This window comes from Erpetoichthys calabaricus, chromosome 17 (genome assembly GCF_900747795.2).
Source record: "Erpetoichthys calabaricus chromosome 17, fErpCal1.3, whole genome shotgun sequence".
Lineage (NCBI taxonomy): Eukaryota > Metazoa > Chordata > Cladistia > Polypteriformes > Polypteridae > Erpetoichthys > Erpetoichthys calabaricus.
In genome coordinates this window covers 7,182,256-7,196,280 of record NC_041410.2, presented here as the reverse complement: position 1 = coordinate 7,196,280, position 14,025 = coordinate 7,182,256, and the positions used below count along the sequence as shown (strand labels likewise).

The 14,025-nt window shown below is 45.0% G+C and overlaps 1 protein-coding gene across 1 annotated transcript in view; it reads left to right on the top strand.

Moving 5' to 3' along the window:
• LOC114667670 (adenylate kinase isoenzyme 5-like) overlaps window positions 1–14,025 on the top strand; it is a 37,313-nt gene that overhangs the window by 3,315 nt on the left and 19,973 nt on the right. Inside the window, exons 2-3 of the mRNA XM_028823058.2 lie at window positions 7,625–7,799; window positions 13,215–13,370. Of these exons, the coding sequence (XP_028678891.2) occupies window positions 7,625–7,799; window positions 13,215–13,370 (331 nt within the window). The remainder of the gene's footprint in view (window positions 1–7,624; window positions 7,800–13,214; window positions 13,371–14,025) is intronic.

Below are 14,025 nucleotides of genomic sequence, written 5' to 3'. Positions count from 1 at the left end.
ACAAAAAGTCAAAAGAAAATTTGCCCAATCAAATAAATTATTAAAAAATGTAACTACTAAAAGAAAAACAATACATAAAAAGAAAACAATACCATGAAAAATGAAAACATGCAATTAAAATAGCATTACATATATGTGATTATGGGTGGCGCAGTGGGTAGCGCTGCTGCCTCGCAGTAAGGAGACCTGAGGTTCGCTTCCCGGGTCCTCCCTGTGTGGAGTTTGCATGTTCTCCCCGTGTCTGCGTGGGTTTCCTCCCACAGTCCAAAGACATGCAGGTTAGGTGCATTGCCGATTCTAAATTGTCCCTGGTGTGTGCTTGGTGTGTGTGTGTGTGTGTGTCCTGAGGTGGGATTTGTTCCTGCCTTGCGCCCTGTGCTGGCTGGGATTGGTTCCAGCAGACCCCCTGTTAGGATATAGCGGGTTGGAAGATGACTGACTGATATGTGATGATAAAAGTGCAACACGATCGATGTAAAGGGTAGGTTTTAAGTCTGGATTTGAAGATAGGAATGGAATCAATGCCGCGGATATCTCGATGACGGAGGAGCTGCAAAGCTGAAGGACCCCATGACAGATAAACGAGCAGGGGGCGGGGCCAAAAGATTTAAGTAGGAAGGTCACAGAGTACGAGCAGCTTTATACACATATTTATTTATTTAATAATTCTTTATTTATTTGACACATACATAGTTATACAGGACAACACGCAGTGAAATGCATCTTTTCGCAGACCCCTTGGAGTCTGCCATTGTACAGCAGCCCCTGGAGCAATTGAAAGATAAGGGCGTTGCTCAAGGGCCCAGCAGAGTTGCATCTCTTTTGGCAGTGACGGGGATTCGAACCGGCAACCTTCACATGTAGAAGATCCGAAAAATATGAATTTGCCAAGGTATGAATGTTAATAGCACAATCATTACGGTATTTAACAAGGAGCCAGTGAAGCTCACAAAGAACCCGGGGAATGTCTTCTACGGAGATGCCTCCGGTAATAAGTCTAGCAGCGGAATTCTGGACCAGCTGAAGCCTATGCAGAAACTTGTGAGGGAGGCCAGCAATTTCATGCATTTTAAATGACCTGCTTGTCCGGACTCGGACCTTTTAATTGTTTCTTTTTCTACTAATTAAAAGCTAAATAAAAATCAGATGCCGCACAAGCCAAGAGATGGCCAGCAAAGACGGCGGACCCCAAAGTCCAATCACTTTGAATCCGATTCTTGCTGTCCGTGAATCGCCATTTTTCGATGGCGTGCTGGTGCAGCTCGTGTTCTTCATTCTCAAAGCTGCTGGTTTTCTTTGTTTCTGAGGACACCGTTTAAATGTTTTCTGGACGGAATTATATTTTCTGAGGGTTCGGGGTTTTCGACGATCCCCTCCGTTGGGCATTTCCAGACATTTTTGGTACGGAGTGTGCTTAGGAACCCCAAGTTCACGACGCGCAGACTTCCACCTGGTGGAGCCCACGGGTACGTTTCTCGCGTTGGCGCGCTTTGCTTCATTCAGTATTGTTTGGTTGGAAAGAACAATTAAGCGGTCCGAGTCTCAGAAGGCAAGTCAATTATCATTAAAGAACTTAATTAGCAGCAAAAAATGGCCAGACACGGAGCTCTAAAATGAGAATATATATGGCAGCATGGTGGCACAGTGATTAGCATAGCTCATATATTAGTCGCCCACACAGAGGTCTAAAATGAGAGTATACTGTATATGGCAGCATGGTGGCACAGTGATTTGCACTATGTTAGCCACACACACACGGAGGTCTAAAATGAGAACTGTGTATAGCAGCATGGTGGCACAGTGATTAGCATAGCTAATATGTCAGCTAGGCATATACACAGAGGTCTAAAATGAGTCTATAGGGTAGACTGGTGGCACAGTGATTAGCACATCTGCCATCCACTCTCAAATGACTGGATTAGCATCTGCCCACTGTCTCTGTGGAGCTTCCATGTTCTCCTGATGTCCAGGCAGGTTTTCTCCATCTCCTTCTATTCATCTCCATGTTCTCATAAGGGACATTGTCTTTTAGTTAATTGCCCACTGAAAACTGTGCAGTTGTGTCCACTCTTAAGAATGCTGGTTCCAAAATTGGACTTTACTGGGCTGTGTAGTTCCCCATAGAGCCTCTTAGAGGGTTCTTTACATATGAAGTTGGGTTTGTGGGCTGTGAAAAGGTCCCTAATTTACAGCTGGGTGCCATTCCTGACCTCAACCCTCTCTGTTTATCTGGCCCTGGGTCCAGCGTTTGTGGACAAGCCAGAAATATTTAATGTCTGGTGGGCGAGCCAGCAGGATACGAACAGATCAAGAAAACCTGAGCTGAGCCTGCGTGATTGTGCACAGCAGGAGGTCCTTTAGATCAGGACCCCCATGTACTGTCTCACAGATCTGATATCAGCTGCTCATGGCTGTTTATAGAACCTGCGTTAAGGATAAAAAAAAAAGTAAAAGTTCTTTCTGGAACCTTCATATGGATGGTTCTTTTGGGAATTAAAAATGATTCTGCTTTGGCATCTCATCCAGTTGGCACCTTCATTTCTTGGACGGTTCTGGTTCTGCTTTGGCATCTCATCCAATTGGCACCTTCATTTAATGGACAGTTCTGGTTCTGCTTTGGCATCTCATTCAGTTGGCACCTTATTTTGATGGACAGTTCTGGTTCTGCTTTGGCATCTCATCCAATTGGCACCTTCATTTAATGGACAGTTCTGGTTCTGCTTTGGCATCTCATTCAGTTGGCACCTTATTTTGATGGACAGTTCTGGTTCTGCTTTGGCATCTCATTCAGTTGGCACCTTATTTTGATGGACAGTTCTGGTTCTGCTTTGGCATCTCATTCGGTTGGCACCTTATTTTGATGGACAGTTCTGGTTCTGCTTTGGCATCTCATCCGATTGGCACCTTCATTTTTATGAGGGCATGTCACTGTAACCTGTGATGACCAAACGCCTCCTCCAGGGATGGTTCCTGCACCCAACCTTCTAATTAGAATGAGTTCCATAAGAGAAGTTGCAGACCGCCATTATACTGGAAGTCTAACCAGACTCATCCTTGAAATATGTCGTTCACCATTTTAAATTAATTGCGCACTGTCACAAAATAATGAAACAAAGAAAAGTGACGTCCTGTGGGGACTCTGGGAGCCTCTGGGGTCTGATCGGTGTGAATCAGTGCCCGCACTTTCATTGTACTTAACCCTCATCTCATGCTCTCTATTGGGCATTTTGGCTGGCACAGACAGGTGGGCACGTGTCTAAGCGGCCCCCGGTGTGTTCTCCTCTCTATTTATATTTATATCTCCCGAAGCCAGACAGCTGTGCTCGGCCCCTCGCTGAAGCCCACCGCTCGGTCGATACGACGGGCACTTTGACGGCGGGCGTGTGCGGCGTGTCGCTTGTTGCGCTTCTGCGTTTTAATGCGTTCAGACGAGTCCTCTGCCACTTTTCAATTAGCCGCTAATGGCCGAGGCAGACGGGCAGGTTTCAGACATTGGCGGGTCCTTTCTTCTATTCAATAAAAAAGCTTTCGTTGAAATCAATACATCGAATGACTTCCTAAAATAACTGCTCGGCATTTTTATTATTTTTTTTACTCGATTCTTGCAACCTAAAACGAAGGCACCGCGCGCTGCCAGGAAATCTACCGACATTACGAGGTGTTTAGAAATGCGGCGAGCTGACGGTCTCCACGGGACGATAGTGGCGGCTATCGAGTGTGAAGCGTCTGGCTGGAGAAAGAAAGAAAGAAAGAAAGACAAATATTCCAGGAGGCACAAGCACTGACACCATTTACATTTACAGTATGTGCCAGGCAGACGCGTTCATCCATAGCGACTTCAACATAATGTCTGGGGTGGAAGGGAGAGTGCTTGGGAACAACTGCGACAGGACAAGGGGACACAATGGACCACCACGTCAAGAGCTCATGCTGCGTTCCAGTTGTACTGGGAAGTCAGAATTTTCCAGCTCCTAGTTGTAATGTTCAACTGGAATGCCCCCTTAAGTCGGATTTGAAACTCGGGGCTGCTCTGTCGAGGTGGGTCCAGTTGCCAGATTTCCGCGATTCCTGAGCTCCGCAGGACAGCCAATTGGATTGGCCGGCTTTTGTCACGTGGTTTGCTTGACGCGCGTCAGATAACCCCACCCTCTCACACACCCTAATCTCAACCATAGTGTCACCAGGTGTTGTGACGTAAGACGTATAATAGAAAACGACGTCCTCCTCAACGCCGTGGAGAGCTGGAGGTCCGCCGCTCGAGTCTATTGAGGGGGATTGTGGAATCTGTCAAGTCTGAATTTATTCAACTTCAAAATGGCGACCACGAACTTTAGTGAACTCTGTAGCAATAGACACTGACTGACGTGGCTAATGCTTTTATGCAAAGCGACTTACAACATTTCTATTGTTTTTCCAATTGGAGCACAGGCGGGCGAAGTGACTTGCTCAGGGTCACACACGGTGGTGTCAGTGGTGGGATCTGAACCCCCAACCTCTGGGTTTGAAGCTAACCACTATGCCAAAGATTGCGCTTAAGTCGAGGTATAGCTGCGATTCTTCAGAGACGATCTACCAGAAATTATCTCGGAAATTTGGGTTCGAATCCCACTCATGACACATTGCTGAATGGAAGAATATCTCTCTAAAATAATTTTTTTAAAAAGCATTCTCTTCAACGAACAGTGCTTTAAATTATGCCTTGCAGATGTAGTTGTTTATTTTTCTTTTTTGATTAAACAAAAACTGTTTAATGAATTATTGATTGATTTGTCAGGGAACACATGGACAACAAGCAGAGTTAAAATCACAATTAAACAAACTGCCTGCAAATTCATCCATCCATCCATTTTCCAACCCGCTGAATCCGAACACAGGGTCACGGGGGTCTGCTGGAGCCAATCCCAGCCAACACAGGGCACAAGGCAGGAACCAATTCTGAATCATAATTATAACAAATCATAACGCATTTCAATTACTTATATAGCACCTGTACCAAGGGCTGAGACGGCCACACAGATAATCAAGAGGGGAACAATAAGAATGAATAAATAATAACAGTGCACAGCCTTGTGTTTGTATGAAGTAATATATTCTAGTTGATGCTGACATTTAATTAATTTGAAGTAGGTAAAAATAAATATTTGGAAATATTGCAAAGGAAAATGTTTATATACGCAAAATAACTATATGTGTTCTAGTAAACAGCATACACACCACTTAATTTTATATACAGTATATATATATATATATATATATATATATATATATATATATATATATATTATATATATATACATACACATACACAGTATATTATATATATATATATATGCATGTTCTACAGCACGATTAGAATCGTCTGAGTATTAAAGGTGTAGGTCTATTTTATAAGCATATTTTTTAGCATTAATGTTAATATAGAATATAACTATAATTATTATTGTTCTATATTGGCATTGATATGAACGATTTGTGAAATTAGTGTCAAGTATTATAAAAAAGCATACCAGACACTTGTTTTTATAGGTAGGTAGGTAGGTAGGTAGGTATATATATACATATACATACAGTATATATTTTTTACTGCAGTAATTCATTAAGAGTTATTGGTCTTTATATACCAGAAAGACTTTCCCAGTGTCTTCTGTAGGAAATCTGTACACATAGTTCGTCTGTCTTTTCAGATAAAAATGAACTCACCCAAACAATGAATTAAAAAAAAAAAAAAGTTCTTAAATTGGCAAAGATGAAGTCAAGAAAGTGCAGCACGGTGGCGCAGTGGGTAGCGCTGCTGCCTCGCAGTAAGGTGGGTTCGCTTCCCGGGTCCTCCCTGCGTGGAGTCTGCACGTTCTCCCCGTGTCTGCATGGGTTTCCTCTTACAGTCCAAAGACATGCAGGTTTAGGTGCATTGGGTGATCCTAAATTGTCCTTAGTGTGTGTGTGTGTGCCCTGCGGTGGGATGGTGGGATGGGACCCTGCCCAGGGTTTGTTTCCTGCCTTGTGCCCTGTGCTGGCTGGGATTGGCACCCACAGACCCCCGTGACCCTGTAGTTAGGATATAGCGGGTTGGATAATGGATGGATGGATGGATGAAGTCAAGAAACAAAAAGTTTTCACTTTCTATGATTTGTATTTTTATAATTATAAAGCACTTCGTATTATTATTTTTAAAGCTCATTCTGTAAAATGAAACGCTGATTATACAATTCAATGTGTATTATATTTATACATTATTATATCTGTCTTTACGCGTTTTGCACACATTTAATAAATGTAATAAACTGCACCAAGAATGTTTAAAAAATCATTCAAAAATGTGTACGTGAATGTAAATATATCTGCCCAAACCGACACTCGTGAGTAACATTTTTAGAAAGTTCAAAATGAAACGCAAATCACACAGCGTCCGTGTGCGACTCGAAGGAGCTTTTGCAGAAGACATTAACTGACGAGGTTGGCCCGCCCTTTCCGAGTTTTGGTAGCCAATGCGAGCCGTGATTCGCCAATTCTTGGTAGCCGATACGGACTGCGATTGGCCCGAGCTTTCAGGTCTTGGTAGCAGAAAGCGATCCGATTGGTTTTCGCTACCAAGGTTTACCTCGACTCATGGCTGCTCGGGGCGCCACACTGCCTGCCCGCCTGCTTAGTAGAACATCGGGCGATGTGTGTCAGAAGTTCAGGTGGGCGGCTCGTTCCTCCAGCTACATATGAAAAAAGTCTGAACTGACATTTGGGGTCACACAGAGGTGACCTTCATCAGCAGGCCTGAGTGGGTGAGGAGGAGCAGAGGACTTCAGGAGGATCTCCATACAGATAGATAGATACTTTATTAATCCCAAGGGGAAATTCACAGGCAGGTGTTGACTACTCTGTAGGCCAGCATCAAGGGTCTCAACTTAATGTGTGCTGCTACAGGGAGCCAACGTGGGGGTCTGAAACGAGGAATGACATGTGCCCACCCGGGCTGGCTGAACACCAGACATGTCACTGCCATTTGAATCGTCTGCTGCGGGTTTCTTGGGTACCCACTTGGCTGGCGTTGGCCATAAGCAGCCGAAATTAACACAGATGGGGTGACGGGCTGCTCGGGATATGAAGGTGTCCCACCTTTGCCAGGAAAGGCTGAAGATGATGTCCCCTTATCCAAGGCTGAGATATCAGTGACAAATGCATCACATGCCCTGTGGGGGGAGCGGCAGGCACGGCTGCATATCATTGGCATAGCATTCATATGGGCAACCATAGGCCAGGATGAGTGGGCCTAGTGGGGAGGTGTATAGGGAGAAGAGGAGGGAACCCAGCAGCGGGCCTTGGGGCACCCTTGACATCTCTCTTTGCCGGGACACACGGTAGACTCTACCCAATAGGTGGGACTCAGACCACCATGTGGGCAGTCCCGGTGATGCCAAGGTCAGAGAGGGTGGCAAAGAGAGAGAGAGATCGAGAAGGATGAAGAGAAGATGAGACATTGGTAGTTCTTGCCAGCTGGTACATGCCGGCGATGCCGAGTAGAGCCGTCTTGGTGGGATACACGTTATATACAGCATGGGGAATGTTGGTCTGAAATGGTGGGCTTGGAGTGACCCGTCCTGAAACCCACTCTTTGTCTCTCTCTTTCTCTCAGAGTATGCTGACAGGTCTGATGTTCCATCGGCCGCAGGACCCCATGGAGTTTCTGGAGGGGTGCCTGAGCCGCGTTCGAGAGCTTGGAGGCGTGGAGAAGGTCCGGTGGGACACCTTCATCACTACAGAGAAGAAGGCGCAGCCCCCAGCAGGCCAAAGGGCGCAGCTCCGCAGCCGTATGTTGCTTTACTTGTTCAGCTGTCGAGCTTTGCTGTTGTTCACCGTCTGCATGAGCCCCCGGGTTGGGTGGTCCCGCTTGTCTGCCTGTTCTGGGGACTCCATTTCTGCTAGCGAGCCATTTCATAATCGTATAGATTTCATTCTTCATGGCACTGGGCAAGCTGGTGAGTAAAAGAAAACAAATGAACACTCGGCTGGGTCCTCCATTACAGTCCTCGGCCCTTTAGTGGGGTGTAAATGACGTTTATAGCAGGGGTCGCTCCTGCCTTCAGGGGCGTTCTTAGGTTTAAGCGAACTACGCCTCTGCCCGGGATTGTTTCCTGCCTTGTGCCCTGTGTTGGCTGGGATTGGCTCCAGCAGACCCCCGTGACCCTGTGTCTGGATTCAGCGGGTTGGATGATGGATGCACTATAGCAAACGTTAATTTTAGAGATTCGTTTTGGATTCATCCAGAGAGATCCCCATAATAATATCCCAATATGACCGGCCTTTACCAGATCCAGAACAAAATCACACACAAGCTTACATGTTGGCCTACTCGTCATCTAAGGCCTTGTCCGGGCGTTTTTTTATAAGACCTTATTGAGCTCCGTGGGGGGGGGGGGGGGGGGCTCACATTTCTGAACCGCATAGGGCCCCCAAACTGCTAAGAACGGCCCTGCTGCCTTGTGCCCTGTGCTGGCGCGGGGGGAGGCTCAGGGTAAGCGGGTTTGAAATTGAATGGATGGACGGACGGAAGAAATGCAAGTTAAGAATTCTAGCGCGGCCTGGTGGTCGAGACACTGAACTACATGCTGCAAAGCTGCTACTGCAGACCCCATCATGGAGTCCCTCCGTCACCCTGAGTGGGTCACTTCACAAACATGGAGCCGTAGAAGTCTTTGGCATCAAGAGGCGCGTTTGTAGAATGGCAGCCACACGGACCTCCGAGTCAGACGTTGACAGAAGGGTTAGGACCACCGTGGAAAGTCGTGTGTGTGTGTGTGTGAGATATGATGGGGCACTTAAAGGGCAGCACTTAGGAGACCCTCTCTGTGCTGCTTAAATCTGTCAGGTCAGCGAGCTCCGGAAGGATCCCGGCATGGAGCGGTGCAGCTCATGGAAGGACAAAGGGGAGTGTAGATGGCCACTCGGCCACTTTGGGTGCTAAATTATAACAAAAGGTAAAAGGATTTGTTTCAATTTAACAAAATAAAAAAGGTTTGCATGAAAATAATCCAATTCCTAGAGAGCCTCTTAAAGGACATGAGTGTGTGTGTGTGTGTGTGTGTGTGTGTGTATATATATATATCCATCCATCCATTTTCCAACCCGCTGAATCCGAACACAGGGTCACGGGGGTCTGCTGGAGCCAATCCCAGCCAACACAGGGCACAAGGCAGGAACCAGTCCTGGGCAGGGTGCCAACCCACCGCAATATACATATATATATATATATATATAAAGTTATTACACAAGAAACTTTTATGGGCTTTTTTTTTACATTCACACGCCACTGTGTTCCTGAGATACACGTTTCCCTTTCGGGGGCTCAGTTTAGCAAAGACAGGGTTTGCCAGATTTCCAAAATCACAGATCGGGACACACAGCCACCCTCTCAAGTGACCAAAAAAAATAAAGACTTTATAATTAAAATGATCTTCCTTGGTACCTTAATTATAGCTCAATAAACATGCATGATGTAAATATGTACAGTAAAACAAATCAAAAAAGAAACGTATAAAGGATGAGGGGGCGGTCCTTCACGGGTGATGTCAGCCTGGCCACACCTCCTAGGGCTCCACCCACAAAGTGCTACTAATGTAAGAAAACAGAAGGTACAATGCACAATACATAATAATACATAACAATGTTAACAAAATGTATATAATAACCCAAAAATATGAAACATAATTAAAATTAAAATATGAGATAAACTCAAGCTGGTGCAAAAACCCCGGCTGAGCGACAACAATGAACACGGAGCTGCCTGCTTCTGCTCAAACTGCTAATACCAGCTGTGACGTTGTGACATTGAACTCATTGTGTGATTTGTGACCGTCACCACACTTTACTTTCGGATCATCGTTACGCACAGACCCTCGTGCCACTCCCCAGTAATGAGGACATGCGCCCAGCCGCCCCCCTCCCCAAAGCCTTGGGCACCGTGCCTTCAGTTACTTCCAGCTGCACAAACTCTGTGCCATGGTGGCTCATATCATGAAAATGAGATTCAAAGCCCAGGATGGCAAGCTGAGCTGGACATCTGATAAAGTCCTCCCTTCTGCCGGGGGAACTGCTAGAGACATTGGGACCCCCCAGCCATGCAGCCCAAACCAACCCCACACATTGGATTTGTGGTCACACACCCCTGAACCCATTGAAAGGTTTTGATGGCCTTACCTTTGCAGGTCGGTGTCACATCTTGACCAAAGGGTCCTTCCACCAGCAGGGGTTCATATTCATGTCTGATGTTTCCTTTGTTCATTCTTGGTTCTGTTTCCAAGAGGTGGGGCCACCTGCCAATCACAGCCCCCTGCACTATAAATCCAGAGGGTCTCCCACAGCTTCATTTCAAATGCAAGTGCTTGTGATTTGTTTAGGATATTTCTGCTCTGTTCTTTACCACCCCTTGGATTCTTTACTGCGACTTTGTGTGCTTGGATTGCCTTGTGGTTGCTGGCCTCGTCTTTATGCCTTTTGTGCTCTTTGGAGCTTCACAGTATAACAGAGCAGTTCATGAGAATAAACATTTTATTTCATAAAGATCCTGCGTTTGCTCTCTTATCTAGTCAGGGTTTTACAGGAAATTCCACCCAAATGTGGACATTTTTGGAAGCGGTTTTGGGACACGTGTATTGGGACTCCTAGTTCATGACAGCTGGTAGCTCTAATGTAGTCTCATACTTACTATGCAATAAAAGTGACACTGAGCTAAGAAAATATGAAAAACTAACCGTCTAAGACGAGCTAAAGTCTAAGTAACCAACATAGGCCTCAGCATTAACGTTTGTAGGACACCATGCAATGCATATGTCTCTGTTATATGACATTTGGTATGGGATTCGTAAAAGCAGTGCCATCTGTTGGAATGACAAACACAATGCATTTTATTACTAAAAATGCAATGAACCATTTATTGGAATGACAAATGCAACACATATGTCTCATTTATATGCCATTTGGTATGGGATTTTTAAAAGCAGTGTTAATGTTTGTCATTCCAACAAATGGCATATCTCAAACACAATACACTTTATTTGTAAAATTGTTTGTGATGCGCCATCTGTTGAAAGGACAAATGCAATGCATTTTATTAATACAAATGTTTGTGACGCACCATTTGTTAGAATGACAAATACAATATAGCTGTCTGTGTTATATGCCCTTTGGTATGGGATTTGTATAAGCAGTGTTCATGTTTGTGATGCACCATCTGTTGCAATGATAAATGCAATGCATGTGTCTGTTATATGCCATTCTTTATGGGATTTGTACAAACAGTGTTAATGTTTGTGATGTGGCATTTGTTGAAATGACAAACACAATGGATTTTATTTCTAGAATCGTGATGCACCATATATTGGAATGACAGATACAATGCATTTTATTACTAAAAATGTTTGTGATGAACCATTTGTTAGAATGATAAATGCAATGTAGCCGTCGGTGTTAAATGCCCTTTGGTATAGGATTTGTATAAGCAGTGTTCATATTTGTGACGCACCATCTGTTGCAATTATACATGCAATGCATGTCTCTGTTATATGCTATTTGGTATGGGATTTGTATAAGCAGTGTTAATGTTTGTGTTGTGGCATCTGTTGAAATGACAAACCCAATGAATTTTATTTGTAAAATTCTGATGCGCCATCTGTTGGAATGTCACAGACACATCCACCTGACAGACACACATACTTATTCTTTTATTAAGATGGATGCTATGAAAACATACAGTAACTTGTATCTTGCTATTCGTTTTATCCAGTTGGTGTCACGGCATACTTGGCCTGTATTCATCAAATGTCTCAGAGTAGGAAATGATCCAAACTGGCATAAAAATCTCAGAGTGAGGCAAATTGGCGCAACTCTTACGAGTCGGACTAAACACATTTTATGAGTTATTCTCTAGTTTAGAGAACTAAATTAACGTCACACGGATTTAGGAGAACTCACGGGCTGTCCTAACTCGCTAGGAGCTGCTAGAAGATGGCGTTCAGGCAAAGATCGGCGCGCACATCAAAGGAAAAAGCAGAAAGTTTTGAAAACGCTGGACAACGAAGAACTCGTAGGAAGATGTCGGTTTGACAGGCACGGAATGATATTGGTAACAAAACGTCGACGTTGCCTGATCGCTGCTTCTGCGCAGAAAAGCCGTGCGCTATCAGCTGAAATGTTGTCATGTTACAAGTAAAGTGCAAAATGTGGGGGCGTCACAAACACCCATTTCTTTAATTTTCCACCAAACTTTAAACCCCCTGACAACACGCGCGGTAATTGTCAGATATATACGTTAGCCCGCCACTCCACGTCAGCTAAAGTTAACGAGGCAGAACAAAGCAAGCAAGCGCAGCGTCTTACCTTATTACGGATTCCTCTTCTTTTACTTGAACTTTGATTATTGTTATTATTACCGTTATTTTTATTGCGGCGCATGCAGGCTCAGAAAACTACAAAACGTCATCATGAGCGCCACTTTGCGGCTGGGCGTGTCGTGATGTCATGACGTCATTTCTTCGCGGCTAAGCGCGCCTCGTCCCCGCTTCACGGCTGCTTGTCACGTCCTGCTCTGAGATCGGAGTGTTAGTCCAACTCCTGAGTAATTCTGAGACGCTTGATAAATGTGACCTGCTGGCGCAGAGTGAAGGACTGAACACTTATGGGCACCACGATGCCACCTCACTCTTACGTAAACAGAATCAAAGTTCATCCATGTCTGTCCTCTTTTATCGATCGATTCCACAGTACGCCCGTACCGCTGGGCACTGCAGTTCCCCGTCTGAAGGACAAAATTAAACGGGCTAACGGACATCTTAAGTTTAATAGTAAATTCCAGACAATACTACTAACAAATGCACACATTAACATCTGACATTAAATAAAGTTAAATTCATATTACTGGCATTGTGACCCACAATAGAAAATCCGCAGTGGCGCCAATAAGGGATGCCAGTCTGAGCTTGGCATTGGGCTGCTGAAGCTGCAGTGGATTCAGAGTTTATTGAGGCCCGGTCACTGTCTGCACACTTTATTGGGGTGTTGATTGCATTTTAAATGGATACATGTGACATTTTTGCCCAGCAGTCACAGTGACAACATGTCTTCAGAAAAGTGTGCAAATGTATTTAAAATTTAAAAACTGAAACCTGTCATTCACAGAGAACAATGATTCGCACGTCTCTCTCTCTCCCGTCTTTGTGTCCTCCATGCAGAGAGTAGCTGTGCGGTACTGCCTCGTGGTGATCGACAGCTTGGGCACCAGCTGTCCATCGAGAGTGACACCGATCTGTCCGAGACCGACGAGCTCATCGCTGAGTACGTTATCTTCGACCCCCAGAAGCCCAGGCCTCGCATCATCTTGATCATTGGTGAGTCCATCCCTGGTGTTGTGGACATGTCTGTCCCTTTATACAAAATGACGTGTGAGGTCATTCAAGGTCTTCTGTATATGTAGAAATGCTGAGGGTGGTGTCAGTCTGTCACACGTTTACTCGCAAACAACTGGGGCTAGAACTTTGATCTTGGTCTTAATCAAAAGTGTATGAAACGATACATGCGGAATTTGGGTTGTAGCAGCTTCAGAAAAGTTAGGGTGTGTCTTTCTTAGGGTAACATGATAGAAAAAAAACAGTAGCGCCATCTGCTGAGCATGAAGCACATTGCTGAAGCTACACACAAGAGGAAGAATGGTAGCGCCATCTGCTGAGCGCAAAGTGCATTGCTGAGGCCGCATATCAGAAGAGGAAGAACAGTAGTGCCATCTGCTGAGCATGAAGCACATTGCTGAAGCTACACACAACAAGAGGAAGAACGGTAGCACCACGTGCTGAGCATGAAGTGCATTGCTGAGGCCACATATCAGAAGAGGAAGAACAGCAGTGCCATCTGCTGAGCATGAAGCACATTGCTGAAGCTACACACAACAAGAGGAAGAACGATAGCGCCATCTGCTGAGCATGAAGCATATTGCTGATGCTGCACAAAACAAGAGGAAGAACGGTAGCACCATGTGCTGAGCATGAA